Here is a 25,481-nt window from a genome sequence, read left to right as displayed (position 1 = left end):
AGAGTACAGCTCAAAGGCAGGAAATAAGGAAAATATCGGGGATGGGTAAATTGATCCAGCTGCTCACTAGGTAACATGGAGGATAACAAAAGAGTGTTTAATTTTAGAGAAGCATTTGGGAACATTTCCAGTTCTTTTTTTCTCTCTCTCTCTTTTTTTATTCTTGTTAACAGATTTATTAAGATAAAAATTCACGTAACATACAGTCCACTCATTTCAAGTGTACAGCTCGGTGTTTTTTAGTATGTTCATAGGGTTTTACAACCATCGTCAGTCTAATTTTAGAATATTTTTGTTCCCCTTAAAAGAAACCCATATCCATTAGCTGTCATTCTCCATTCTCCCCACTCTGCTCATAGCCTTAGGCAACCACTCATCTATTTTCTGTCTCTATAGATTTGCCTATTCTGGACATTTCATATCAATGGAATCATACAATTTATGGTCTTTTGTGATTGGCTTCTTTCAAATCTAGTCAAGTGAAGCAGTCAGAGCGGAAAGGGGTCAAAGAAATCTGTAACTGGTTGTGATTAATTAGTTGTAAACACCACTGCACTGGAGCATGATGTTTTTAAGGTTCATTTGTATTGCAGCATGAAGCAGTACTTCAGTCCTTCTTATTGCCAAAAAGTATGCCATTATATGGATGTACCTCATTTTACTTATCTGTTCATCTGTTGATGGATATTTGGGTTGTTTTCGCAATTTAGCTCTTATGAATAATGTTGCTATAAACATTGGTGTACTTTATTAGTTTTTGTGTGAGCCTGTTATCGTTTCTTTTGCCTATATACCTTGGAGTGGAATGCTGGATCATATTGTAACTGTATGTTTAACCTTTTGAGGACCTGCCAAACATTTCTGAAGCAGCTACACCATTTTACATTCCCACCAGCAATATATGAGGGCTCCAATGTCTCTACATCTGGCCAAAATTTTTTACCTGTCTTGCCTTTTTTATTATAGTCCTCCTAGTGGGAGTAAAGTAGTATCTTATTGTCATTTTGATTTACGTTTCCTAATGGCTAATGATATTGAACAGCTTTTCATGTGTTTATTGGCCATTTTCATGTCTTCTTTGGAGAAATGTCTATTAAGGCCCTTTGTCCATTTTTTTTTTTTTTTTTTCTGAGACAGTCTTGCTCTGTCTCCCAGGCTGGAGTGCAGTGGCACAATCTCAGCTCGCTGCAACAACCTCTGCCTCCCAGGTTCAAGCAATCCTGCTACCTCAGCCTCCCATGTAGCTCGGATTACAGGTGTGCACCACCACACCTGGCTAATTTTTTGTCCATTTTTAAATTGGGTTATTGTCTTTTCATTATTGATGAGTTGAGGGATGGGCTCCTGGCTTAACAAACAGCTCACTCCAGAGAAATCCTCCTCACCAATCTCATCTCAGTCTCTCCATACTTTTTTTTTTTTTGAGACAGATTTTTGCTCTTATTGCCCAGGCTGGAGTACAATGGCATGATCTCAGCTCACTGCAACCCCCGCCTCTTGGGTTCAAGCAATTCTTCTGCCTCAGCCTCCCCAGTAGCTGGGATTATAGGTGCCTGGCACCACGCCTGGTTAATTTTTTGTATATTTTAGTAGAGACGGGGTTTCACCATGTTGGCCAGGCTGGTCTCGAACTCCTGACCTCAGGTGATCCACCTGCCTCAGCCTCCCAAAGTGCTGGGATTACAGGCATGAGCCATTGCACTTGGCCCATAGTTTCTTTTTTTGAGACCGAGTCTCGCTCTGTCGCCCAGGCTGGAGTGCGGTGGTGCGATCTCGGCTTACTGCAACCTCTGCCTCCCAGGTTCAAGCGATTCTCTTGCCTCAGCCTCCCAAGAAGCTGGGATTACAGGCGCCAGCCACCACACCTAGCTAATTTTTGTATTTTTAGTAGAGATGGGGTTTTGCTATGTTGTCCAGGCTGGTCTCAAACTTCTGACCTCAGGTGATCCACCTGCCTCGGCCTCCCAAAGTGCTGGGATTACAGGCATGAGCCACCATGCTCGGCCCTTCCATACTTTTGATCCTTCTCTCCCCTCTTTCTGGAAGAGCAGTTTTTATAATCCCCGACCTGTTCTCATCTTAGTCTGGTGTCTTCCTTTGGAGTGTAGGTCTATTTTATCTTGGTGCCTCACTTGGCATTTTCACCTTGACATCCCCTGTCATGTGCACCATTGCCACCATCCACCCAGTGGCCACCCCAGAGGCTGTGCACTAGCTGCAGAGCAGCCCGTGTCACCTTTATACACTATCCTGATCAGACTGCAGGTTATCTGATTTTTTAGACCATAGGAGAATTCAAAGTTAAAAAATAGAAGTTAGACTAAATAAGGCACAATGACAAGAGAATGCCAGCAGAGAGGAACAAGAAAGAACACCAAAAAACTACTCAAAAAGGGCATAAGAATTTGAAAAGCAAGGTTTGTTGGGGCTGGTATGTCCAATATACTTTGTTTAAAAAGGCAAGGATTGCATATTAGAAATATTTCCTTCTAGGGCCAGGCACAGTGGCTCATGCCTATCATCCCAGCACTTTGGGAGGCCAAGGCGGGCAAATCACTTGAGGTCAGGAGTTCAAGACCAGCCTGGCCAGCATGGTGAAACCCTGTCTCTACTAAAAATACAAAAAAATTAGCCGGGCGTGGTGGCTCTTGCCTGTAATCCTACCTACTTGGGAGGCTGAGGCAGGAGAATCGCTTGAACCGGGGAGGCAGAGGTTGCAGTGAGCCGAGATCGTGCCACTGCACTCCAGCCTGGGCAACAGAGCGAGACTCTGTCTAAAAAAAAAAAAAAAAAAAGAATAAACCCTCAATGCTCTGAATGAAAATTTTATGATGGGAAAAATTATAGGGGAAGGGCTTTTTACTCTTGCATCCTTCACTCCAGCAGGGAGTAGAGCAGGTGGTTCTGATGGCTCTGGGGGGCCAGGAGGAAAGTTCTCCGCATGTAGGTGCATTCATAGGTGCTGGGTGAATTGAATTGAAAACCTAGCATAGCCACGTGTACTTCATCTGCATAAATGATTCTCACCTCTATGTATGTACCTTCTATCTGGTAAAATTATCTAAGACATAAAGGGGATATGCAGCTCAAAACACTTTTAGTCCAGTGGTTCTCCATTCTGTCCTTTTGCTCTGAATGCCTGGGGCCCAAACCCTAGAATGCTTAAATTATTTGCCCTCCCTGGTATGAGAAGGATTAATAGTGTATTCTTTGTCTAGAGAGGTGAAGGGAGGCCTAGACTGCACAGAGATTGGTTCTGGGTAGGACAATGTAAGAGAGTTGCAATTCCTTTTTATTTGGACATTTTTTGCTCGTAAGAGGATTGGCTAGATTCTGAAATGGGGAAAACATTTCCTTGTAGTATTCTTCACAGTACTTGCCTGACACTCTTCCTAAAAGCAGAAGAAATGTTAGGGTAGGAAAAACTAGGAGGCACTTAATTAGTTTATTTCCTCCATTCTCATTTCCATTTTATCTCTCTGTTTCCAGATTCAGGGAATCTTGCCTTTAATTAGCCAAGTCTTTTCTCCATTTAATCTTAATGAATTTCTAATTACAGCTATTCTGTCAGATTGGATATTTGACTCCTCTTTCTGAATTTTTAATTAGGTTTGCAGAGTACATTAGAATAATAGAATCTTAGAACTGGAAGGAACTTCAGAAATAATTTAGTGTCGGCCGGGCGCGGTGGCTCACGCTTGTAATCCCAGCACTTTGGGAGGCCGAGGCGGGCGGATCACGAGGTCAGGAGATCGAGACCATGGTGAAACCCCGTCTCTACTAAAAAATACAAAAAATTAGCCGGGCGTGGTGGCGGGCGCCTGTAGTCCCAGCTACTCGGAGAGGCTGAGGCAGGAGAATGGCGTGAACCCGGGAGGCGGAGCTTGCAGTGAGCCGAGATTGAGCCACTGCACTCCAGCCTGGGCGACAGAGCGATACTCTGTCTCAAAAAAAAAAAAAAAAAAAAAAAAAAAAGAAATAATTTAGTGTAACCTCTCACTTTTTAAATAGACTTTATTTATTATTATTATTATTTTTTGAACCTGAGTTTCGCTCTGTCACCCAGGCTGGAGTGCAGTGGTGCAATCTCAGCTTATTGCAGCCTCTGCCTCCTGAGTTCAAGTGGTTCTCCTACCTCAGCCTCTGAGTAGCTGGGATTACACCTGGGATTACAGGCATGTACCACCATGCCCGGCTAATTTTTGTATTTTTAGCAAAAGTAGGTCTTCGCTATATTGGCTGGGTTGTTCTTGAACTCCTGACCTCAAGTGATCCACCCGCCTCAGCCTCCCAAAGTGCTGGGATTACAGGCGTAAGCCACCACGCCTACCAATAGACTTTATTTTTTAAGAGCAGTTTTAGGTTCACAGAAAAATTAAGTGGAAAGTACAGGGAGTTCCCGTATATCTATCTCCAGACAGCCTGGTATATTTGTTACAATTGATGAACCCACCTTAATGCCTCAGTATCATCCAAAGTCCATAGTTTACATTGGGGTTCACTGTTGGAGTTGTATAGTCTATGAGTTTTGACAGATTAACCCCTCATTTTGTAGTAAAGAAAATAAAATCCAAAAGATTTTGTGAAGTGACTTGTTCCAAATCATACAGCTGGGGAGTGGCAGAGCAGGTCCAGGAACCAATCTTTCCTTCCCTTTCACTCTCCCTTTCTGTGTTTAGAAAAGATCATATTTACACATGGTACAAATTTAAGAGGACAAAAAACTTTATAGTGAAAAGTTAGTCTCTTTCTAATTTTGGTTCCCTGCACTGGCAATAATTCTTTCTGGAAACATCCATGTGCAATTGAACTGTGACCTTGAATTACAAGCAAAAGACCGAAAGAAGTATCTTCAAGGCTGTGGGAATTGCAAATGTTAGCTTTTCTAAATGCTTTGGTTCAGACTCTCTGGTATGGTGTAGCACCTTTGAGCCAGACAGACCTAGGTTGGAATCTGGCTCCAAAGTTGACTGTCCATGCAACTTTAGGTAACTTATTTAACACTTGATTTGTGAGGATGAAATAAGGTAACTTGGTGGGTTCATGGCATATTGTAGCACATAAGTGCTTAAAAAACTGTCAGTTCTCTTTTGGTTCAGGGAAACTTGTTTTTTAAAAAGACGATCTTATGCAATATGTTCTGAAAGCATGCACAGTGCAAAATACTTGCTATATTAGGTAACTTGCCTTGTTCTTTTTTCCTCTCACAAGTCTTAATTACACTCAGCAAGTGCATTAGAAGTTCTGGAACACTACTTTCAGAAAGATCACTGTAATGTTTTAGAAGGCTGTATTTGACTAGTTTAATCTTTAGGAGGTGTAAAATCAAGTTCCAGCCTGTACTGAATTTCAGTGTTAGGATTCAGTCAGCTTGATTCCGAATAGGCCCATCATGTTTGTATTCCCACACATGTACATCCCTGTAAAAGATAAGCCCATAAGTTAAGAAAATATTTCCGTTCACAATAGCATCAAACATATAAAACATTTAGGAAGAAATCTAACATTTGTATGGGGTGTATATTTCACAAAATCTTTTAACATGAATTATCTTAATTGGTCCTTATGCCAAAGGCTTGATGCCTACATTATAAATGAGAAAATGGAGACTGAGAGAGACTTAAATGTCTTATCCATGTTCACTCATTTAACGTGTAATTTGGGGCAGTCACAAAGGTGACAGAAACAAAATTAACATCCAAGTTTCCTGACTACTGACTTCCCTGTGCTCTTTCAACTACTCTGCAGTAGTCTCTAAGGGACATGCTTAGCAATGTCATGGAAGTCTATGAAATGAGAAATGGGGCACATGGCCGGGTGTGGTGGCTCACGCCTATAATCCCAGCACTTTGGGAGGCCAAGGTGGGTGGACTGCTTGAGTCAGGAGTTCAAGACCAGCCTGGCCAATATGGTGAAACCCTGTCTTTACTAAAAATACAAAAATTAGACCAGGCGTGGTTGCTCATGTCTATAATCCCAGCACTTTGGGAGACCAAGGCAGTTGGATCACCTGAGGTCAGGAGTTCAAAAACAGCCTGGCCAACATGGCGAAACCCCATCTCTACTACCAAAAAAATAAAAAAAAATTAGCTGGATGTGATGGCAGGTGCCTCTAATCCCAGCTATTCAGGAGGCTGAGGCAGGAGAATTACTTGAACCTGGGAGGCAGAGGTTGCAGGGAGCCGAGATTGCACCAGTGCACTCCAACCGGGGCAACAGAGGGAGACTCCATCTCAAAAAAAAAAAAAAGACTTTGGGAGGCCGAGGTGGGTGGATCGCTTGAGGTCAGGAGTTCAAGATCAGCCTGGCCAACATGGTGAAACCCCATCTCTACTAAAAATACAGAAATTAGCCAGGTGTGGTGGCGCACACCTATAATCCCAGCTACTCAGGAGGCTGAGGCAGGAGAATCACTTGTAGCTGGGAGGGGGAGGTTGCAGTAGGCCGAGATCGCACCATTGCACTCCAGCCTAGGTAACAAGAGCAAAACTCCATCTCAAAAAAAAAAAAAAAGAAATTAGCTGGGCATAATGGGCATCTGTAATCCCAGCTATTCGGGTTGGTGAGGCAGGAGAATCACCTGAACTGGGGAGGCGGAGGTTGCAGTGAGCCAAGGTTGCACCACTTCTTTCCAGCCTGGGTGACAGAGCAAGGCTCCCTCTCAAGAATTCAAAAAAAAGAAAGAAATGGAGCATGTGAGAACTCCATTCTGTTTTGTTTTATTTTGTTTGCTTTGAAACAGAAACACGTTTATTCTTAATTTTTTTGACCATTTTGATTCCACCCACTTTTTTCTTTCTCTTTTAAATTTCTAGCCAATCCTTCCAGAAAAATTCCATCCTCCAGATATTGAAGTTAGATGCTATACAAGCCAATGTACAGTCCAGCTTTGCTCAGTCTGCTCTCCCTTCCATGGCTGAAGTTCTATGATTCTGCTCTGTTAGTTAGCACTGATGGAATCACCTGTAGCTACAGCTTAAGGAAGGAAGGAAGGAAAGAAGAAAGGGAGGGAGGGGGGAAGGGAGGGAGGGAAAGGAAAGGGGGAGGGAGGGAGGGAAAGGAAAGAGGGAGGGAAGGAGGGAGGGAGAGAGGAAGGAAGGAAGGCAGGGAGGGAGGGAAAGAGAAAGGAAATGCATAGGGCATTGTAATTTCTCCACAAAAATAGAGCTTTTGGAAAATAGCAGCCTACTTTGTTCATTTATTCTTTGATTCAATCAGTCACAAAAACATTTATCAGGTATTTACTGAAAGCCAGACACTTTGCCAGGTTCACAAATACAGAAATGATTAAGAGCCGACTGCTGCCTTCAAGGCGTTCCTAGTCAAGTAGACAAAGAGTTACAGTAGTGTGTGGGCCATAGCTAAGATCATCCTATCGCTTATTGCAGAGCAGCCCTCTAAGCTTAGATGAAGGATTTTAAGTCTTAGCCGCAGACGCCTCATATCATAGCTGGCTGGATCTGCAAAAGAAAGCCGAGGTGCAATCAGGAAGAAATGTGGAAATCCCCAGACTGCCACTGGGGTTGTTGGTACCAGTCTGTATCCTTGCCTAATCTGTTTTCATTGACCCACATTGGCCTCTGACTTTGCCCCTCAGCTCTTGCTACATGCTACATGTTTGTATTTGAAAAGCCACAGGTAAGTGGAGGTTCAGTCTTTCTTTCTTTTTCTTTTTCTTTTTTTTTTGAGATGGAGTCTCTGTCACCCAGGCTGGAGTGCAGTGGTGTGGCGTGATCTCGGCTCACTGCAACCTCCGCCTCCCAGGTTCAAGGGATTCTCCTGCCTGAGCCTCCCGAGTAACTTGGATTATAGGTACCCACCACCACACCCAGCTAATTTTTTGTATTTTTAGTAGAAACAGGGTTTCACAATGTTGCCAGGCTGGTCTTGAACTCCTTACCTCAGGCAATCTGCCTGCCTTGGCTTCCCAAAGTACTGGGATTACAGACGTGAGCCACCGCGCCCGGGCCAGGTTCATCCTTTCTTCCAGGCATCCTTTCACTTAACCCCAGAGAGGCTTTTATCACACCACGCAATTGAAAAGCTACCGTAAGGTCTCTCCCTTCACTGCTTCAGCTTTCCCATATCTTGGTATTTTGTTTGGGGATCCCTAGTTGTGGAAATACCTAGAGTAACCAAAAAACCTTTCAACTGAACATGATGTCATCTTTAAAGGACTAACTTCAGGACTGATAGCATAACAGAAAGCATATGAGGAAGGGTTAGAAACTTGTTACATCTGGTCACGTTGAAGCTTCAGTTGTTTTGCATTTTTTTTTGGAGGGGTGGTTAATTTTTTTCAACTAGTCTCACCTCTTAATGATTGAGGTACCAAAAGGGAATGAAGGAAATGAGCAAACTTGCAGTCAAGTCAGAGAATCATAGATGAGATACGAAAGAGGCCTTACAGCACCATTCATCCAACCTTGTTTTACACATAAGGAAACAGACTCAGAGAAGTCCACTGATTTGTGTTAAGTCACACAACTGGTCAGTGGAAATATTAATAAATAACTCTATGTAAGACATACCCAACCATTATACTATTAAAAAAGGGAACTTTCAGTGATAGGCTTCTTAGGAACATTTTTATCGTAGGTAGAAATCATACATGAAGTGGCCAGGCACAGTGGCTCACGCCTGTAATCCCAGCACTTTAGGAAGTGGGGCTGGCGGACCACTTGAGATCAGGAGTTGAGACCAGCCTGGCCAACATGGCAAAACCGTGTCTACTAAAAATACAAAAATTAGCCGGGCATGGTGGCACACACCTGTAATCCCACCTACTTGGGAGGCTGAGTCACAAGAACTGGTTGAATCCAAGAGGCAGAGGTTGCAGTGAGCCAAGATCATGCCACTGCATTCCTGTCTGGGCGACAGAGTGAAACTGTGTTTCAAAAAAAAAAAAAAAAAAGCCCCCCCCCAAAAGAAAGGAAAAGAAAAATAACACGTGAAGTATCGTATTGTGTTTCAGAACTTGAATTCCCATCTCACTTTGCCTCCACGTGATCAGGGAAGACCCACCCCCCGCCCCACCCCGCCCCAACTAGAAAGAGACTGAACATAAGCACAGTCCAAGGAAATCATACAACACCCAGATGTTGGGGCACAGAGATGGAGCAATCAGGCCCTGACCTCCATGTGGCAGGAACAGCTTGTCTGTTGTGCCTTCGCTGCTTCCTCAGTCCATACCGTCACCAGTCCAATGTGGAGGAGGCTGGACGGAACTACCCCAACCATTTCTTCCATGTGTAGTATGATTTCATGGGAAGGATTATTCCTTTTTAGTGCATTGTTTGGCTATTGTAAGTCCTGGCTGAGTTCGAAATGCAGCATTGGCTGAATCAGTCCAGCCTCTCATTTCCCTGAATAGGTTACCAAACTCCAAATATAAGCCAATGATCAGGGGACGATAAGGGGGAAGTGATCAGATTCTACTTTGGGAGTGTAAATACGGGGTAATGTTGGATGTCACCTGCAGACTGAACTTTAACCTGCATAGGAGTTCAGTACTAGGCAAGAGATTGGAAGAAGGGGGCTGTCCTTGGAAGCATCTGGCAAGAGTATACCCCTGGAGATCTACTGGAAAACTTGGTATTAATAGAAGGGGGCTGTATAAGAAAAGGGAGCTGTATAAGTAGGAGGAAGGGGAGGTGTTACAGAAGCCGCTGTCCATGGTGCCACACGGACACTTCAGCTCCAGCTTACGGAGCTTGCAGGACTAGGGTTATTAAAAGCCTGACAAGCTGGCATACTGACTCTGAGGGTGGGGACAGCTGGGATAAAATTGGTATAGGCTAGGAACTGAAGCAATGAAAATCTCATTATGCATAGAGGAAGGAGGTAAGTATTGAGAGGCCAGGGGTATGTGTTTGGGGATTTTTAATATTGTAGTAAATACATATGAGATTTACATTTTAACCATTTGAAATGTTATAATTTAGTGGCATTAAGTTTATTCACGATGTTGCCCAACCATCACCACTATCTAGTCTCAGAACTTTTTCATCACTCTACATGGAACTCCCATATCCATGAAGCAATCAGTCCCCATTCTAACCTCCTCCGAGTCCCTGGCAACCACTAATCTGCTTTCCCTCTATGTGGATTGTGAATGGATTTTGTCTCAGACAGATCTGGGTTTATCCTGGTTCTGCCATTTGGTAACAATGTGTCTTTGCTCAACTGACCGACTGCTTCTCTGAGCCTCAGTTTTCTGCATTTTTAGAATAGGAACAAAAATTCTTCACCTGCGGGACTCCTCTTATGAAGACTTTCTGTATGTTAAATGTTTGGCTGAATACCTGGCTCACTCTTGAGTGGAATGCAGTACATGGCAGTTATTGTTTGCTTCATAAAAGCAGTAACAATTAGCCAGTCATGGTGGGATGTGCCTGTAGTCTCAGCTACTCGGGAGGCTGAGGCACGAGAATCACTTGAACCCGGGAGGTGGAGGTTGCAGTGAGCTGAGATCATGCCACTGCACTCCAGCCTGGACAACAGAGCAAGACTTTGTCTCAAAAAATAAAAATATAAAATAAAAAAATAAAAGCAGTAACAGTGGGCTTCCTTTAAATTGTGTACTACTGTATTTACTGCCTATTCACCAAAAATTCAGGTAACGCTACTTCATAATCTACTCTGATAGGTGCTGAAAAAGGGAGCTTGACTTTTGCCTTCCAGGCTAGTTCAGGAGTTGGGAGATAACTATGTACTATATTCCTGGACCAATTATATGTCACAGGCTCTAAAGTGCAATTGGAATTTAAAGAAGAAAAATCATTTCATAGTGGTTAGGTGCTCAATATTTGAATGAATGAGTGAATGAATGAATGAACAGTTGAAGAGTAAATATATGGCAGGCTTATGGAGGAGGCAGAACTTGTGCTGGATCAATTTAATAAGTACCATTGCATATCTTTCATCTCCAAAATCAATCTGGTCATTAGGATGCATAGCAGTGCTTAAGGCAGATAAAAGAAACTGTATTTTTAAAAATTATGTATTTTTATTATTTTAAAATTTTAATTGACACATAATTGTACATAGTTATGTGAAACTGATTTTGAATATTGTTTTTAGATGACTAGTCCAAAATTTTTTAATTTTTATTTTATTTTATTTTTTGAGACAGTGTCTCACTCTGTCACCCAGGCTGGAATGTCTCACTCTGTCACCCAGGCTGGAGTGCAGTAGTCGCAATCTTGGCTCACTGCAACTTCTATCTCCTGGGTTCAAGCAATGATTCTCGTGCCTCAGCCTCTTGAGTAGCTGGAATTACAGGCCCACCCCACCACACCTGGCTAGTTTTTGCATTTTTAGTAGAGACAGGGTTTTGTCATGTTGGCCAGGCTGGTCTCAAACTCCTGGACTCAAGTGATCCTCCCTCCTGAGCCTCCCAAAGTGCTGGGGTTACAGATGTGAGCCACCACACCCAGCCCAAAACTTTTATTGTTTATTTTAATTAATTTTTTAGAGACAGAATCTTGTTCTGTTGCTTGGGCTGGAGTGCAATGGCTCACTGCAGCCTCAAGCCCCTGGGCTCAAGAGATCCTCTTGCCTTAGCCTCCAGTGTAGCTGGAAGTACAGGCATGCACCACCATGCCCAGCTAATTTTTATTTTTTGTAGAGATGGGGTCATGCTATGTTGCCCAGGCTGGTCTTGAACTGGGCACAAGTGATCTTACCACCTCAGCCTCAAAGTGCTGGGATTATAGGCATGAGCCACTGCACCCAGCCCAAAACTTGTAAAGGATACATGTACTTCCATCAAGGAAGTTTAAAGGGAGGTAGATTTGAGCTCAATACAGAAGAAATTTACTATTAGTGTTGGAAGGGAGGTGGCAATTGTGTATAGATCAAGGAGAGGCCATTGACATTCTTTAAGATACTATAGAAAACATTTATTTATCAGATTGAACCAAAAGAAAACCTTAATTCCAAATCTTTTCACTTAAAAAAAAAGTCCTATTTCTCTGTTTCTATCTGTGAACTTGATAGATACTAGTTGGTAAATTGGTAAGGGTTATTCTTTTTTATTTTTTTGAGACAGAGTCTTGCTCTATTGCCCAGGCTGTAGTACAATGGCATGATCTTGGCTCACTGCAACCTCCACCTCCTAGGTTCAAGCGATTCTCCTGCCTCAGCCTCCCGAGTAGCTGGGATTATAGGTGTGCACCACTACGTCTGGCTAACTTTTGTATTTTTAGTAGAGACAGGTTTCACCATGTTGGCCAGGCTGGTCTCGAACTCCTGACCTCGTGATCCACCCCCACCCCCCGCCCACCGCCCACCGCCCACCGCCTCCCAAAGTGCTGGGATTACAGGTGTCGTGAACCGCAGTGCCCAGCTGATAAGGGCTATTCTTAATTTTTCTTTCTCTTTCTGCATGCTCTTCCCCTTATCATTATCCATTTAACCTGCTTTATTTTTCTTCCTAGTACTCATCACTACCTGGTATTATATAGTTGTTGTTTCTTGCCTGTCTCCTTGACTAGAATGTTAGCTCCTTGAAGCAGATACTTTGTTCAGCACCGTATCTGCAGGGCTGCAAGTGTGCTAGCACAAAAGTGGCACTCAATAAACATTTGTTGAATCTTTATATAAAAATAATATATATGTATAAATAGCTGTACGTTATTTCCTAAATTTTAGGCACAAGTAGTACTTGTTCATTATAAGAAGATATAGAAAAGTATAAGGAAGAAACACACAAAAAATTAGCGGAATTTTTTTTTTTTTTTTTTTTGAGATGGTGTTTTACTCTCGTTGCCCAGGCACGATCTCGGCTTACTGCAACTTCCGCCTCCCGGGTTCAAGCAATTCTCCTGCCTCAGCTTCCCAAGCAGCTGGGATTACAGGCATGTGCCACCATGCACTGCTAACTTTATATTTTTAGTAGAAATGGGGTTTCACCATGTTGGTCAGGCTGATGTCAAACTCCTGACCTCAGGTGATCCACCCGCCTCAGCCTCCCAAAGTGCTGGGATTATAGGTGTGAGCCACCGCCCCCGGCCAAATTAGAGGAATTTATCAGCAACAACATATACCCCTGAGGAATGTGCTCAGTTGAGTTCTTGTTAAAGTTTGGGGTGCTTTGGCCCTATCAAGCCAGTAAATAATGAAGACTTAACTCCATTTGTTTTTTGTTTTCTTTGTTGTTCTTGTTTGGGGGCTTATTATTTTTTGTACAAAAAATCCTGGTAAGGAAGGATGGCTCCACAGGGATTACCTCTGAGAACACAGGATCCAAAGCCAAACAATAGGTCTTTACGTTATCTGGAAGAATCTCTTCTTTTGCCTCCTGTAATTGGTGATATCATCATTAGGCCTGTACATGACTTCTGAACGCTGCTGTACACAGCACTTCATTTAGCTGGGCTTATGGAGATTAGATCATGCACAGGAAGCTGGCTCCTTGGCTAACAGGCTCCAGAGAAGAGTCAGGAGGCTTAAGGGATGTGAAAAATTAGGGTTGATTTTTAAGAGACAGGATTCACTGGAAAAGTACAGAGATTTTTCCAGATCATGAAAGTGCCTCCATGATCTTTAGTTTCATGAACAACGTTGATTCCTACTTCAAAACTCTTTTCTATAAATAAGGGCCTCTTTGAACTTCCCTTCCCTTCCTTCTACTGTATTGTATTTTATTTTATTTTTTATAGAGATGGGGTCTCACCATGTTGCCAAGGCTGTTCTCAAACTCCTGGGCTCAAGTGATCCTCCCTCCTTTGCCTCCCTAAGTGCTGGGATTACAGGTGCGAGCCATCATACTGGGCCCCTTTCACCCTCAAAATAGGGCCGCTAGTAGTGACTTTGTGAGATTGTTATAATTTTAACAAGCTAGCTCTTTAAAGAATCTAGCATAGTACTTGGAAGATAAAAACCTATTATGATTCCCAGAACATATACCATGAGCATAATCATTGTCAGCTCATTTTCTTTCTCTTTTTACCATTATCACTGTCCATACTATCAGGTTTTAATTAACTTCTTATAACAGAATTACATTTTGAAATCCTATCGTGTTTAATTGGAGTTTTGAATAACATTTTTGTACTTCTTAAGATACTTTCAATTATCTGCCTTATTATTATTATTATTATTGGTTTACTTGGCTGGGTGCAGTGGCTCATGCCTGTAATTCCAGCACTTTGGGAGGACGAGACAGGAGGATTGCTTGGGCCCAGGAGTTCGAGACCAGCCTAAGCAACATGGCAAAACCCCATCTCTACTAAAAATACAAAACATTAGCCATGCATGCTGGTGTGTGCCTGTGGTCCCGGCTACCCGTGAGGCTGAGATGGGAATATCACTTGAGCTTGGAGATTGAGGCTGCAGTGATCTGTGATTGCACCACTGCATTCCAACCTGGGTGAGAGAGACCACATCTCAAATATAATAATAGGTTTACTTTTTTTATTCTTCCCATATATCACAAGTAATATGAAGGATTATGACCCTTACTGATTTTTATATTCACTACAGTACCTAAAACAGTGCTTTGAGCCCAGTGAGCGTTCAGTAAAAGTTGGTTGAATTGAATGCATTTGTGCTAGCCTTATTGAAAGGTACAACTAAAACATGCAACATTATGATTATTAATAAAAGTCACCATCCTCACACACTTTTTTTTTTTTTTTTTCACAGGCAGTAGTCAACATCCTCACACACTTAACCATGTAGAGCCAGTACAGATCTAGGTGAAGAGTGCAATTACTTTTCTTCTTTTTTGAGACAGGGTCTTACTCTGTCACCCAGGCTGGAGGGCAGTAGCGTGATCATAGCTTATTGCAGCTTTGAATTCCTGGGCTCAAGCGATCCTCTTGCCTCAGCCCACCATGTAGTTAGGACTGTAGGTGTGCACTACCAAGCCTGGCTAATTTTTAAATTTTTTTGTAGAGATGGGGTCTTACTATGTTGCCCAGCTAGGCTTGAATCCTGGCCTTAAACAATCCTCCTTCCATGACCTCCAAAAATTCTGGGATTACAGACATGAGCCACTGTGCCCAGCCCTACAGGATAATTTCTTTGAACATTTATAGAATTAGGGAGAATAGGACATGTCCATGTGGTGGTCACATCTTAAGAGTGATGAAACTGGAATAAGCAGTGTTTTGGGTTTGGTTTGATTTTCCAAATCCAGTTTTAAGTTTTTCCCTTTGGTAGTAATTACTTGTTCCTAATAGCAGGGCCTTCAGCAGTAGGACAGTTATCATCTAGTTAAACAATAGGTAGATTAGGAAACTCAGACATAGCCAAAAGTAGGAAAGGAAGAGGTCAGAAAGCAGGGTAGTTGACCTATTCTGGGCAGTTCTAGGGACTGCACACATGAAATGGTGCTGTTCCAGTTCACTGTCTTGTTTCAGCCTATCTGCCAAACTCAAATGGTTTCATTGCCATATCTGAGCACATCTTTGGAGCTAAAATGGTGTGATTCAGATGAGATATTGCTTAAGACGCTGAGCCCTGCTAGGTGTTTGGTGTGTGATTCTCATTGCTCTGGCCAGGCAGTCATGGGATTATTATTCTTCACCATTTCCTTTTTTCTAGGTGTACGTGGTTGGGAATGAACCTTTAACAGTTTTGATGGATTCCCTGCTTCCAGTCCTGGGGGTGCTTTTTCTTCTCTACTGTTTTACTAAGCAGAGTGTGTCTCACATAAGGTAAACAATCAAGGGACCCTTATTTGTTTATAAACAGAATCTTATTTGTTTATAAATTGTAATGTCTTTTTTGCATGTTGTTTTTGTTCTTATTTTGAATTTATATTTGCCACTTTGAAATTATCATTTCCTTTCAAAGTCAGGAAAACACTGGGATCTTCCTATTTTGCTCATCTAGAAGAGAACAAGAATTTTGAAGATCACAGGGCATTGGATACAGTTTTTAGAATGACTTTCCTCAGCCTCTGTCCTAAATCTCAAAGACAAAATCTCTGTTTACATGTGTAAACATGCCACTTTTCGATAAGTGAGAAATACTGCAATTACATGTCTAGGAAGAAGGAAATAGGGGATGGATCATAATGACCTTGTGGGGAGTTAGAAAACACATTTGGAAAATCTAGATCTGAATGTGGCACTTTGTAATTTAGCCTGGGATTTGGTGTTGGTGATGCAGTGTGTTGTTTAGAAAGAAGGGATTTCTTAGTCATCCAGAAAATACTCCTTTGTCGTAGAATTTAAGTAGGATTCATTTTGTATCAGCTCTATTTTCACAGTAATTTATAGTTTCTTCCTCCAGGTAAGAGTTATCTCAAGTCCTACAGAATTATGATTTTTGGTGTTTGGAGATCCTCACATGTAATCCAATATGCAATAATAGTACCTTCTTCACAGAGTTATTGTGAAGACTAAATATGCATTAATGTGTTTAGTACAGTCCCCGGCAAATAGTAAGCTCAATAAATGGTAGCTATCATTATCACCATTGCTAAGTGGTGAAGGAAAACACCATCTTTTGTACTATTCAAAGCTTACATAGTGCCCCTGGCTCTTCAGCTTGAGTCAGCACATCCTTGTATCCCACAGCGGCAATGGCAACGACAAGAGAGAATGCATTGGAAGAGGGAGGCTGTACATCTGTGAACTTGGTTTCAAGGGACAGTCCATAAAATAACTCCTGTTTTTGTTTTTTTTGAGGCGGAGTCTCACTCTGTCACCCAGACTGGGGTGCAGTGGTGTGATCTTGGCTCACTGCAACCTCCGCCTCCTGAGTTCAGGCGATTCTCCTGCCTCAGCCTCCTGGGTAGCTGGGCTTATAGGCACCTTTCACCATGCCCAGCTAATTTTTGTAGTTTTAGTAGAGACAGTGTTTCACCATGTGGCCAGGCTGATCTTGAACCCCTGACCTCAGGTGATCCACTCACCTCAGCCTCCCAAAATGCTGGGATTACAGGCGTGAGCCACCGCACCTGGCCTCTTGTTTTTGTTTTAAAACTTAAGTCCTCACAGCACTGTCATGTCCTCATCAGAGACTGACAAGGAACATGTGAACAGTGATTTAGTTCCTCTTCTAGTTAATTGGCACAGATGAAAGGGGTTGAGGAATCAGCAATATTTTGTTGGTATGCTGTTTCTTGGTCTCCAGCTATTGGTCTTGCTGAGAGTAGATGATTTTTATCCGTGTATACTTTCTTTGACAGTGCCTGATGCAAAGGCAGTAGTACACTTGGAATTACCAAAAAAAAAAAAAAAGAAAGAAATCACGTGGGGCTCATGTGGCAAATCAGGGTTGCTGCCAGAGCCAAGGATTAGTCAGTCACTCATTGAATTTCAGCATATTTGCATTCTGAAATTCACAAGAAACACACTTTCCACTCCTGCATTTCAGTAGTACTAGGAGATCGTGCCAGCATTTAAAATGCAGTGGAACCTGACAGCCTTTCTTTCTTTTTTTATGTTAGCTTGTTAGATGCATGGAGTAAGATGACAAGCTCATTCATAACTGCTTTTTCTGCCAGGTCACTTTGCCAAGAAATCTTATTATGGATTCTGGGGAAGCTGGAAAGGAAGAAGGCAATTGCCAGCCTGAAAGGATTTGCAGGGTTGGACAAAGCTGTGCCCTCTCTCCATTCTCTGTGTCAGTTTAGAGCTGCCACTCAAGGTGGCATTATGATTACCATCAAAGAGGCCATTAGGTGAGTCCACCCATCCGTTACTGTCTCTTCAGATTTAGTTCCACCCAAAAGGCCATTCAGTGATTCAACCACTAAGGGGCGCTGATAGAAAAGAAATCAGAAACTCAAGTGGCTGAGGTGCCTGCTATTTATATTCTCTAAATGAAACGTGAGCCTTAAATAACCCTCCAGGTTTTTTCCCAAGATGCCTGCTAATAGTTGGTGCAATTTACTGGAGCCTCATAGCTCTGCATCACAACAAGCCCACTTACTCCACCGTCTTTGCCAGTTAATCAGAGTAAAGGGCAAACACATGTTCACCCTTAACACCATAATAATCCAATTATCTTTCTGACTCTTAAAATGGTATATGTATGTGTTTATAGTCAGACTTATTCCTGAGGGAAATTGTCTGATAGCTATCTTTTATGGTAATTTTATGATGGAAATTTTTTCTTATAGGGATTGATTAGAAAGTGCTTAATAAATATTAGTGGAATGGATCATTTATTTCTCCAACATCTCACAATTGCATATTTTAAATTATTTCCACTTTCTGGATGATCTAATGTTATTACCTCAGAACGTAAATTCCTGTTGGTCATAGTCCATGTAATATTCACGGGTGACTGCTATCCTGTTTGGATTTCTTTTTTTTTTTTTTTTTTTTTTTGTTGAGACAGAGTCTCGCTCTGTCGCCCAGGCTGGAGTGCAGTGGCGCAATCTCGGCTCACTGCAAGCTCCGCCTCCCGGGTTCACGCTATTCTCCTGCCTCAGCCTCTCCGAGTAGCTGGGACTACAGGCGCCCGCCACTACGCCCGGCTAATTTTTTTGTATTTTTAGTAGAGACGGGGTTTCACCGTGGTCTCGATCTCCTGACCTCGTGATCCGCCCGCCTCGGCCTCCCAAAGTGCTGGGATTACAAGCGTGAGCCACTGCGCCCGGCCTCCTGTTTGGATTTCACATCACATTCAAAGTGCTGCTGTTTGTTGAAGTGTTGAAATATAATTATATATTCATGGTTAACTCGGTAAAGTTTTAAAACACCCCTTCAGTTTGATGGACTTGAGGAAAATAGAAAAACACATAGATTGCAAACAGAATTATCAGTACAAACTCAAGCTGCTATTCTGCCCAGCAACAGTTATCAAGAAGATGTTTTTGGCCAGGCACGGTGGCTCACACCTGTAATCCCAGCACTTTAGGAGGCTGAGGCGGGTGGATCACCTGAGGTTAGGAGTTTGAGACCAGCCTGGCCAACATGGTAAAACCCTATCTCTATTAAAAATACAAAAATTAGCCAGGCATGGTAGTGCATGCCTGTAGACCTAGCTACCTGTGAGGCTGAGGCACAAGAATTGCTTGAATCGGGAGGTGGAAGTTACGGTGAGCTGGGATCGTACCGCTGCACTCCAGCCTGGGCAACAGGGCGAGACCATCTCAAAAAAAAAAAAAAAAAAAGAGAAGGGCCAGGCGTGGTGGCTGCTCACACCTGTAATCCCAGCACTTTGGGAGGCCGAGGTGGGTGGATCACTTGAGGTCAGGAGTTCAACACCAGCCTGGCCAACATGGTGAAACCCATCTCTACTAAAAATACAAAAATTAGCCGGTTGTGGTGGCTGGCGCCTGTAGTCCCAGCTACTCGGGAGGCTGAGGCAGGACTGTCACTTGAACCCAGGAGATGGAGGTTACAGTAAGCCAAGATTGCGCCACTGCACTCCAGCCTAGGTGACAGAGCGAGACTCTGTCTCAAAAAAAAAGAAGTTTATTTAAAGAAACTCTATAAGAGCAGCTTGGATTTTATGATCTTTAGATCCAGAGTTTTTACTTTTCTGGAATTAAATATAATTGTTTGGAATTTACTCTTTATCGTTGAATTTTTAAGAGTGACTAAAGTAGTGCTTCGTAAGATAATTGTCATGTGTTTTTGTTTTGTTTTGTTTTTTGGGGCTGAGTGTTGCTCTATTGCTCAGACTGGAGTGCAATGGCATGATCTTGGCTCACTGCAACCTCCGCCTCCTGGGTTCAAGCAATTCTCTTGCCTTAGCCTGCCGAGTAGCTGGGACTACAGGCGCGCGCCATCATGCCAGGCTAACGTCATGTTGTTTTAGGAGTATTTGAATACAGTACTTCATTTTCACAATCAAAATGGCTCACAGAAGCTTAGAAATGACGTTTATCCATTTTGGCTTTTCCTTTAACATAGAATGTTGTGGAGAAAACATGACTGATCTGAAGGACTCTGGAAGATTCTGGGATAATACAAGAAATATCCTAAGCTAAATGTATAGGTTATTCATTCTATTAGAGGAATATGAAGTCCATGTTCTTAGTGAACTGGCACATTTTTTTTTTTTTTGAGACAGAGTCTTGTTCTGGTGCCTAGGCTGGAGTGTAGTCGTGCCATCTCGGCTCACTGCAAACTCCGCCTCCCTGCAAACTCCGCCTCCCAGGTTCACGCCGTTCTCCTGCCTCAGCCTCCCAGGTAGCTGGGACTACAGGCGCCTGCCACCTCGCCTGGCTAATTTTTTTGTATTTTCAGTAGAGACGGGGTTTCACCGTGTTAGCCAAGATGGTCTTGATCTCCTGACCTCGTGATCCACCCGCCTTGGCCTCCCAAAGTGCTGGGATTACAGGTGTGAGCCACTGTGCCCGGCCTGGCACATTGAGACATACTGCCCGATGAAATGGTCTGCCAAATTAATAATTGTACTTTTCAATGAGATGAAACATCCGTCATTTTTTTTCTCAATTTAGTCTGAAAAAATTTTATGTCATTGGTCACTGAAATAACACATATTCTTTGTATAGTACAAAAAACACATAAAGAGGAAAACAAAAGTCAACTAGTATCTTACTTCCTGTTCACATTATTTTAGTGTTTTGCTTTTTAGTGCATCTTCAATGCCTTTGTATTTGTTTATATGATGATACGGTATAATAATATAGTATCTTGAGCTGGGTATGGTGGTTCATACTGGTAATCCCAGCACTTTGGGAGGCCAAGGTGTGAGGATTGCTTGAGGCCAGGAGTTCAAGACCAGCCTGGGCAACATAACGAGACCCCATTTCTTAAAAAAGGCCGGGCGCAGTGGCTCATGCCTGTAATCCCAGCATTTTGGGAGGCCAAGACGGGCGGATCACCTGAGGTCAAGAGTTTGAGACCAGCCTGACCAACATGGAGAAACCCCATCTCTACTAAAAATATAAAATTAGCCGGGCCTGGTGGCATGGTGGCGCATGCCTGTATTCCCAGCTACTTGGGAGGCTGAGGCAGGAGAATTCCTTGAACCCAGGAGGCGGAGGTTGTGGTGGGCCAAGATTGCGCAATTGCACTCCAGTCTGGGCAACAAGAATGGAACTATGTCTCAAAAAAATAAAATTGGGGCCAGGCACAGTGGCTCACGCCTATAATCACAGCACTTTGGAAGAGGCTGAGGTGGGCGGATCACGAGGTCAGGAGTTTGAGACCAGCCTGGCCAACATGGTGAAACCCTGTCTCTACTAAAAATACAAAAATTAGCCAGGTATGGTGGCGGGCACCTGTAATCCCAGCTACTCGGGAGGCTGAGGCAGGAGAATCGTTTGAACCCAGGAGGTGGAGGTTGCAGTGAGCCGAGATCATGCCATTGCACTCCAGCCTAGGTGACAAGAGCGAAACTCCGTCTCAAAAAAAAAAATTTTAAAAATAGTAAGTAAGGTATATGTATATGTATATGTATACATAGTATCTTTGTCTCTTCACTTGTCAGAAGAATTAAAAACTAAAAGCCATAGTACCTCATGAGAAAGTACAAAAATTTCTTGCCCAGCCTGGGCAATGTGGCAAAACCTGGTTTCTACAAAAAAATACAAAAATTAGTTGGTTGTGATGGTGCCCCTCTGTAGTCCCAGCTACTTAGGAGGCTGAAGTGGGAGGATTGCCTCACCCTGGGAGGTTGAGGCTGCAGTGAGCCATGATCGCACCACTGCACTCCAGCCTAGGCAGTGAGTGAGACCCTGTCTCAAAAATTAAAAAAAACAAAAAACAAAAAACAAAAAATGGCTGAGCACAGTGGCTCACGCCTGTAATCCCAGCACTTTGGGAGGCCGAGGTGGGCGGATCACGAGGTCAGAAGTTTGAGACCAGCCTGGCCAACATAGTGAAACCCTGTCTCTACTAAAAATACAAAAAATTAGCTGGGCATGGTGGCGGGCACCTGTAATCCCAGCTACTCAGGAGGCTGAGGCAGGAGAATCACTTGAACCCAGGAGGTGGAGGTTGCAGTGAGCCAAGATCGCGCCATTGTATTCCAGCCTGGGCAACAAGAGCGAGATTCTATCTCAAATAAATAAATATAGAAATGTTCACAGTAATCATAGCACTGATTTAGCCAGATTTTATAACTTGGTAATCATGTTCAACCTACTCATTTTTCTGAACCTTTATGCATTTTCTTACCTCAGCTAATTGGTTCCTTTCAGTTGAGACTGCATGTCCTCCCATGATGATCACGTCTTTTTCTGCTGCCCATAACCCTTCAGTGGCTCATCAGAAAAAAAGTCAAATTTCCTTTGAATGATATCCAAGGCCCTCTGTGATCTAGCCTTACTTTGCAGCCTTCTCTTTGTTTTTCCTCAGGACCCAGAATATCTGCGTATGACTTATGCTTTAATTCCTCCTTGCTTTTGCAGAAGTAATAGTAATTCTCCAACATCCATCATTTTTTTTTTTTTTTTTTTTTTTTAGAAATGAGATCTTGCCATGTTGTCTATGTTACTTGAGTTCAGTGGCTATTCATAGTTGTGACCATAATGCACTACAACCTCAAACTCCTGGGCTCAAGCAGTCTCCCTGCCTCAGCCTCCTAGTGCACTACAGGTGTGCACCACTGTGCCTGGCTAATATCCATCTTCATGACCATGCAGGACATAACAGCCTAGTTTCTTTCTTTCTTTTTTTTTTTTTGAGATGGAATTTCGCTCTTGTCACCCAGGCTGGAGTGCAATGGCACGATCTCGGCTCACTGCAACCTCCACCTCCTGAGTTCAAGCAATTCTCCTGCCTTAGCCTCCCAAGTAGCTGGGATTACAGGCATGAGCCACCACGCCCAGCTAATTTTTGTATTTTTTAGTAGAGACGGAGTTTCACCATGTTGGCCAGGCTAGTCTCAAACTCCTGACCTCAGGTGATCCACCCGCCTTGGCTTCCCAAAGTGCTGGGATTACAGGTGTGAGCCACCTCACCCAGACCTTGATTTTTTTTTTTTTTTTTTTTTTTTTTTTTTTTTAGTAGAGACGGGGTTTCACTGTGTTAGCCAGGATGGTTTCGATCTCCTGACCTCATTATCTGCCCGCCTTGGCCTCCCAAAGTGCTGCGATTACAGGCGTGAGCCACCGCGCCTGGCCCATAACAGCCTAGTTTCTGATAATCAGTACTTTTTTCAGAATGGAGAAATAATAAAATAAGTTAAATAAATTTGGGGGATCTTTCTAATGGTTAACTGTTTGGACATAACATGTTACTTGAGAAGATTGTTATGGGGTTTAAAATTATGTGTATCTCTGGTGACACTGCCAAGATAAATTTTACCCTGCATTGCAGTGATGAAGATGAAGATGAAGCCCTGTACAAGAAGGTATCCTCAGAGCAGGGCCGGGTGGAGCATCTCGGGGGCTTGCTGTCCCACTGCCAGGAATGCGGTTTGGCAGGAGACTTCTTCATCTTCTGTTTGAAAGTAAGAACTACCTGTAGTTCCTGGTCAGTGTTGTTCCAGGGGAGTTCCAGGAAACCCTTTGAATTTTCAAAGCATTTATAATTTTAGGTCCTAAAATGTAGGCCCTAATTTAAGGAAAATGGTCAGAGGACATAAAGGAATTTATTTTTTAGTAGCCTTTGGATTGGTAAAAAGAGGAAACTTTTCTTCACTAGTACTCATGTTATCTACTACTTCTCCAAGTAATCGGCACTGACAGTTTAGAGATGAACAAAGCAAAACCCTCCATGTATGAAAGGGTTAATCTTTGCTCTGTGTTGACAGTAAGAACTCTTTTGAAGTTAATAGCAGGTTTTACAGCTATAGAGTAATCCCTTATCCTTTCTGACTGTTGTTTTGTCAGGTATTTGCAAAGGAGATTTAGCAATTCTGCCTCCTTCATTTCATTTTGCAGGCACTTGAAGCCTTTTCCGGGTTGGTTTCTTAGTGCCAGTGGTTGTGCTTTGCTTGCTTTTCTTCTGTACTCTGACAGTAACTTGTACCCCATAATGTTACTCCTTGTTGCACTGTATGACATCATAAGCCAGTGACCTCCAGCTCTGCTTTCTCAGCTTCTTCCCCTAAATAAAGTGTCTACTTTAAAAGAACTCTTAAGAGAGTTTAAGGTTTCTGTGGATATGGGAGAATTCAAGGAGGGAATCAGGGCTAACATTTCGAGAACTTGAAATAGGGGACACTTTTTGATGCTTTCTTACCTCCCATGTTCACACCCATCCCCATGCCCAGCAATACTCTTTCTAAATAACGTTCCAAGGGGATGTGCTCTTAATTGTATACTTAAAAAAACGTGGCTCACGCCTATAATCCCAGCACTTTGGGAGGCCGAGCCAGGTGGATCACCTGAGCTCGGGCATTTGAGACCAGCCTGGGCAACATGGCGAAACCCCGTCTCTACCAAAAATACAAAAAAAAATTAGCCTGGCATGGTGGCTTGTGCCTGTAGTCGCAGCTACTTGGGAGGCTAAGGTGAGAGGATCACTTGAGCCCAGGAGGCAGAAGTTTCAGTGAGCCAAAAAGGGTAGGTGAATAGCCTACAAAACCCACAGTAATACATGATGTCTTAGAAGTTAGTTCTAAGTATCTTAGAGGAAAAGAGCTATAGTGCTGGAGGCATCTCATGGTCTCCAAAAGGGGTTTGAGAATGTGAGGTGATCTGAGGTCTCAGTTCAAGGAAGGCCACTAGTAGAAATAATAAAAATACCCACAAAGCAGAAAGCTTGTCAAACCATTTCTTTGTGTGTGTGTTTTATTATGAGATTTTAAATTTTTATATACATGGTATCATACTGTACATATTATTCTGCAACTTAGATTTTTCACTCAGTAGTGTTTTTGAGATCTGTCTATATTGATAACCATATAAATCTAATTCATTTATTTTAACTGCTGTGATACAGTAAATACATCATAATTTTTTCTTATTGCTGGACATTTAGCTTGTCTCCAAGTTTTGGCTATTATAAATAATGTTGCAACAAACACAGACTATTTCTTTAAACATGCAGTTCAAACAAAGTTTTCTACTTATGTTTGAGAAGGCCTTAGTTCTACTGGCTTTATCTTCACTTTTTCTTTCCTGCCTTGCTTGTAGGAGTTGACTCATGTGGCCTCGGAAAATGAAACAGAGTTAAAAACTGAGCCCTTCTCCAGCAAGAGCCTCTTGGAATTAGAGCAACATCAGACTCTTCTTGCGGAAGGCCAAGAGCGGAAGCTGCTTGTCCTGCAGCTGATGGCTATTCTGTGCGAGAGAATGTCTGAGCAGATATTCACAAACATCACTCAGGTCAGTAGTTGCCACATTCTGGACCCCAGCCTTTTTTTCTTTCCAAAAAATAAAGTGTAAAAATGTTGCTGAGAGTGTGATTTGATGACACCTGGATCATGAGGTGTTTCCTGGAATGCTGGTTAAATATGGAAACTACACAGCCCACACCAGGCCACTGAATCCAAAACGTTCCAGTGTCCTGAGACTCCACACGTTTAAGAAGCTCCCGAGGTGATTCTCATGCAAGTAAAATTTTGTCTTAAATGTTTATATGTTATGTTATAGTAGTTTTCAACTTTGGGTGCAAAAAAAGTTATCTGGGATCTTTTTCAGTATATTG

General features: G+C 42.7%; 1 protein-coding gene across 2 annotated transcripts in view; it reads left to right on the top strand.

Moving 5' to 3' along the window:
* The window catches only part of TANGO6 (transport and golgi organization 6 homolog), a 251,374-nt gene that overhangs the window by 44,014 nt on the left and 181,879 nt on the right, over positions 1-25,481 (top strand). For both annotated transcript variants that reach the window (XR_004026078.1, XM_003262930.4), the window contains exons 8-11: positions 15,553-15,665; positions 17,465-17,641; positions 23,205-23,337; positions 24,968-25,159. Coding sequence is in view for 1 of the 2 variants with exons in the window: in XM_003262930.4 (XP_003262978.2) it covers positions 15,553-15,665; positions 17,465-17,641; positions 23,205-23,337; positions 24,968-25,159 (615 nt within the window). In the remaining variant the exon portion in view is untranslated. The remainder of the gene's footprint in view (positions 1-15,552; positions 15,666-17,464; positions 17,642-23,204; positions 23,338-24,967; positions 25,160-25,481) is intronic.

Source organism: Nomascus leucogenys, chromosome 2 (genome assembly GCF_006542625.1).
Source record: "Nomascus leucogenys isolate Asia chromosome 2, Asia_NLE_v1, whole genome shotgun sequence".
NCBI classification, from domain to species: Eukaryota; Metazoa; Chordata; class Mammalia; order Primates; family Hylobatidae; genus Nomascus; species Nomascus leucogenys.
Note: the sequence above shows the minus strand (reverse complement) of the source record. Positions and strands in the feature narration are given on the sequence as shown.